A 4,673-nucleotide genomic window follows, 5' to 3' on the forward strand; every position below is an offset into this window, starting at 1 on the left:
CTGTAACGAAAGTCGTGTATCGACAGATCATCGCCGACGTTTTTCGCATGCTTGTAAATCGTGACATATTTTATCGCGACTTTTTCGTCGTGGTTATTTCACTGTACTTCACTTTATCGTGGAGTTGTTCATCGTTGTATACTTGTGTAGGTAACGCATTTTTCATAATTGCCAAATTGCAATCGTAATTACGTTTATATAAATCTAGAAGAAGGTTTAATTTTAAATTGTTTAATGAATATTTTAAATGTGATTGTTTTTTTTCCGACGAGAATTTATCCGAACGAGATTTTGGCAACGGGATTTTGGTAGCGGGATTTCGTCCGGACATCAATATAAGTAATGTGGTTGAGAGAAATATTAAGCAGAAACGATAAAAAAAAAATCTCATAAAATTACTGTTATTGACTGCTATAAATATTTGAACTCAATTTTTATAGTTGTATACGTATGGGTTAATGAATAAAGTAAATATATAGCGTAACAGATAGTATGCATAAAATTGCTCAAGTTATATATTATATACAATTATAATCATTTATCGAAATAATTTAATTTCGTATTATTTTCGTTATCGCAAATAGTATAGCCCTATTAACAATAATAGTACGTACAAATATTATGTATTCGTTGTGACTCATAGGAATTGCGAACAAGATGGATTCTCGTATTACATAAAATACATGTGCACGATCTAACATCGCGTATCGGATAGTTATAATCTTTAATTTTATTATACGCAAGCGCATGTCTTTGCTGCTATTTACTTATGTAGGTATATTTTGTGCACTTATCTCGTTATCGATCTTTAACTGTTCCACTATTCGTATTTGCACGTCATAAGCCTACCCACGGTTTCGACTTATAACTCCTTCGGAACCGGATTACATCGAACCGGAGGTTCTTAATTATTTTTTTAACCATATACATTGTGGTAAATGTAATATATACATATGTATTTACGAGTATAGGAACAAGACTACGGTTACCTTTCTGTTCTAGATTACAGGTCTTAGTGGTAGACGAATGGGGTAGTAGTGCTCTCGTAGCTACGATCTATAATCCATAATATTTTTGAAACGGTCTTTAATTTATAATCCTTGCAATCCGAACAATCCATATTTACGCGTGGACAGGAAAAAATGAAAAAATATCGCTAAAAACCAAAGACTTAATATTTCCCTAGGTTCAGAGTACCACCGTTGACAGCCGACTGTAAAATATGTGACTCGGTGGGTAGTATACATTAATGTACAATTGTAATACATTATTGCACGTACAGTAAAAAACCGTTACGAATCTTCGTACAGATCATCGGTAACGGTCCAATACGTGATCTATGCAGAGATTGTCTAACATAAAGTGAACAACAATATAATTGTTTATATTTGTCTATAAACGTTATAATATCTTGATTAAAAACTGATCGAACACATATTGACACGTAATGATCAAACGCAAACATGTAGGTGTTTACATAGGATTTGCAGACAGTAATCATTAGTTATCGATATAATATTTGTTTCATCGAGCACTGTTTTCGTTTTAATATCATTCCAAACACGTGTAAGTGTACTTGTGGATTTTATGACGAGGCGTTATAAATGATGCGTTACGAAAAATGTCGTCACCGAAAACGAAACTGGCCGTATCTTACGAAAGGAATGTGATTTAAGAATAAGAAAAGAACAAAGCAATACATAAAGTTTCATGAGTGCTATGTACCGGTTACCTTTATATTTCATAAACAAAATATTACTACGTACGTTTGAACGATGTTCAAATGGTCGTGTCGAATTCTGAAGATCATACGTTGCTCGTGCACGGAAACGACATGGTAACGGTATATAACCGACTCCTAAGCCCGTGGGCGGGTAAAAGGGAAAACGTGTTTTATATTTGCAGGACCGTCGGCGCTATAAATACGTGACACGGACGGTAAGGAAAAACGGAAGCGGAATTTGCAGCCGCGTTTTAATCTCGGCGAAATCTCGTGCGGACGCCGCCGTAGCCGACAACGCCACCGGTTCTGCGTTGCCCCTCTACCGTCCGCCGCATAGCCGCCGCGCAACGTCTCGCACCGGAACCGGATCGGAAGGGGACTCGTGCGGAGTGCCCGCCGCCGCGGCGCTCCCGTCCGGGAGGGTGAACCCCACGTCACGCCATTGGTCCGCGCCATCTACGCCCGCCGGATTGGTCGTGGGGGCCAGCACGTGCGGACGCCGCCGCCACCGCCTCCGGTCCGCGAGCACCTGTCCACGGCTAACCGGACGGCGCGCGCCCCGCCGGCGGAGGAGGTGACGGTAGTGGCGGTGGTGTACGGCCGCCGCCGCCGTCGACTCGTGGTGGGGGGCAACTCGGCGGCGGCCGAACACCACCGGTCCTCGGTGACGCGACCACGGCACTCTCTTCGGCGACCCGATCCGCAGCGTACCTGATCCGCCACCGTTGCCCAGTGAGTTCGACGCCGGTGCATCACGTACACCACTCGCACAACCGCGTGCACACCGATCAGTCCACCGTCGCCGTCGTCCGCGATCACTTCTCCTCTGCGCGTTTCGATTCCACACGCACGTATCGTTTTATATTTTTTTCCTCCCTTTGACGTTCTTTTTCGCCATTGTTTTCGCCACCCGTCCATGGGTGCGTGGAAAACTGTCGCTTAACGTCATTACCGTTCCATCGTTCGCTCTTCTCCAGCCGCCGTCCGCCCAATCGTTTTCGGACGGGATCCCTGTAAAATGCACATTTGGGACGAGAAACCAGCGCTACCGATAATACATCACAAAGTGTCAGCCGCCAAAAAGATGGACTACTCGCACTGCCCGTTAAAAAAACGTCCGGTACATTACGACAGATACATCAAGGAAGAAAATATGGATTTCGGTAATTATCGTTTTCACTATACTTCGTTTTTCGCTAATCGTAAACTTCCGTAAATTCCGATTGGCGTTCACGATTTTATTTTGTGGAAAAAAAAAAAATAAAAATTAAAATTTATTAATTAGTTTCTTTATTAATTTTAAATCGTTGTATTACATGAATGTCATGAAGGGGGAAAAACATGTTAAATTATTCGTATGAAAAAAAAAAATAAATAAACTAAATCATCCTCCAGACGTATTTACGCACGATCGTTTTACATTCACTTGCTCGACATTACGTACTATACATAAGGGTGCATGGGAACCGGTGCGACACACTAGCTAGAACGTGGGAAAAGCCCTCCGAGGGTGACCCTTTTTAATTTTGATTCGGTTTTCGCAATACTACCCGCTCCCCTCGCGAAATATAACCGTTAAACGACGACGACGATCTACAAATAATCAAATGTACACACCATATACGTCATCGCTTTAATAGTACGACACTGATTTTTTTTTAGCACTATTATAGACGGACGGATCGGTGTGATGACATAGTTAATATTATTATTCGTTTATACGAAATATTATTTACTAAACATTTTTATAATGTAATCAATATATTATCCACAAACGTAAAATATGTACATACAATATATATGTTGTAGATTTCAAATATTTAAATAATAATACGTTGTGAATGCAAAAAGTATTTGACTAAATTGGTTATAATATGTTTGATCGTAAAATAAAACGAAAATGTAGTAAATAGTTAACACTCGTAAATAAATAGCCTATACATGGAAATAAAAAATGCCTAGAAGTATTAAGATATGTGTATATTGTACGATCGGTTCTGAATTAAAAATTCGTCGTTAGATGAAACAACCGAGCTGAAAAAAAATGTTTCATTTGTATATTAAAAACGAAATTGATTTAAATTCTGTTTGTTTTTTCGCGCAGACAACAACGAGGAGTCCTCGGAACCGGAAAACCTGAGTACCAAGCCTCAAGATCTGAGCGTGAAATGCAAATCGGTGATCACCGCCGTCCCGTTGGTGCCGAAAAAAGAACCGCTGCCAGCCGGTCAACAGCCGCCACACTACTACCAGATCGCGGTGCCGCAGTCTTCGCCGTCGCCGTACAACCACCGGCCGCAAAGCCCGTACCAGCCGACGGCCATCAAGCCGGGACCACTGCCGTTGGCGCCGTTGTGCTTGAACATAGCGGGCGACCACCACCCATCGTCCGTGGCAGTCGCGCCCGCGTATTACAGGCAGTACGCGCCCGCCGCGCCCAGACCGGTGCCGGCCCAGTACCCGAGCACCAACTACCTGGCCAGTTACATGTACCAACAGCACCAGCACGAGCGCGCGTACGCCGCGGTCGCCTCGGCCGGACTTCCGCCGCCCATGATCGTGGCCGCGGTCCGCGACACGTCCCTGTCACCGCCCGGTAGCGCCGGGTCCGCGTTCAAGCCGCTGCACACGTCACCCGGGTCCGTGGCCACTACCACGTCGTCGCTCAGCCCGCCCGGCCTGATCCCGTGGTACGGCAGACACGGCGTGTGGTCGCCGTCGGCCGCGGACGCCGGCAACGCGTCGCCTCCGCCGCAGAGACACCACCAACACCACCACCACCACCACCAGCAGCAGCAACAGCCGCCCACCGTGCCGCTACCGCTACCGTCGTCCCCGTCATCGACCTCGTCCGTGGCCATTTCGCCGCCGTACGCGCCGATGCGCTGCGCGCTCCCGCCCCCGCCGCCGCCACCCGCCGTTCCGTACCAGCAGATGCACTGCTCCGTGG

At 45.1% G+C, this 4,673-nt stretch overlaps 1 protein-coding gene across 1 annotated transcript in view; it reads left to right on the top strand.

The window, feature by feature from the left end:
• Positions 1–2,405: 2,405 nt before the first annotated feature.
• The window catches only part of LOC112694337 (protein escargot-like), a gene marked incomplete in the record, with an annotated part of 8,394 nt that continues 6,126 nt past the window's right edge, over positions 2,406–4,673 (top strand). Inside the window, 2 exon segments of the mRNA XM_025569776.1 lie at positions 2,406–2,886; positions 3,828–4,673. Of these exon segments, the coding sequence (XP_025425561.1) occupies positions 2,742–2,886; positions 3,828–4,673 (991 nt within the window).

This window comes from Sipha flava, unplaced genomic scaffold (genome assembly GCF_003268045.1).
Source record: "Sipha flava isolate LNK unplaced genomic scaffold, YSA_version1 127_pilon_pilon, whole genome shotgun sequence".
Lineage (NCBI taxonomy): Eukaryota > Metazoa > Arthropoda > Insecta > Hemiptera > Aphididae > Sipha > Sipha flava.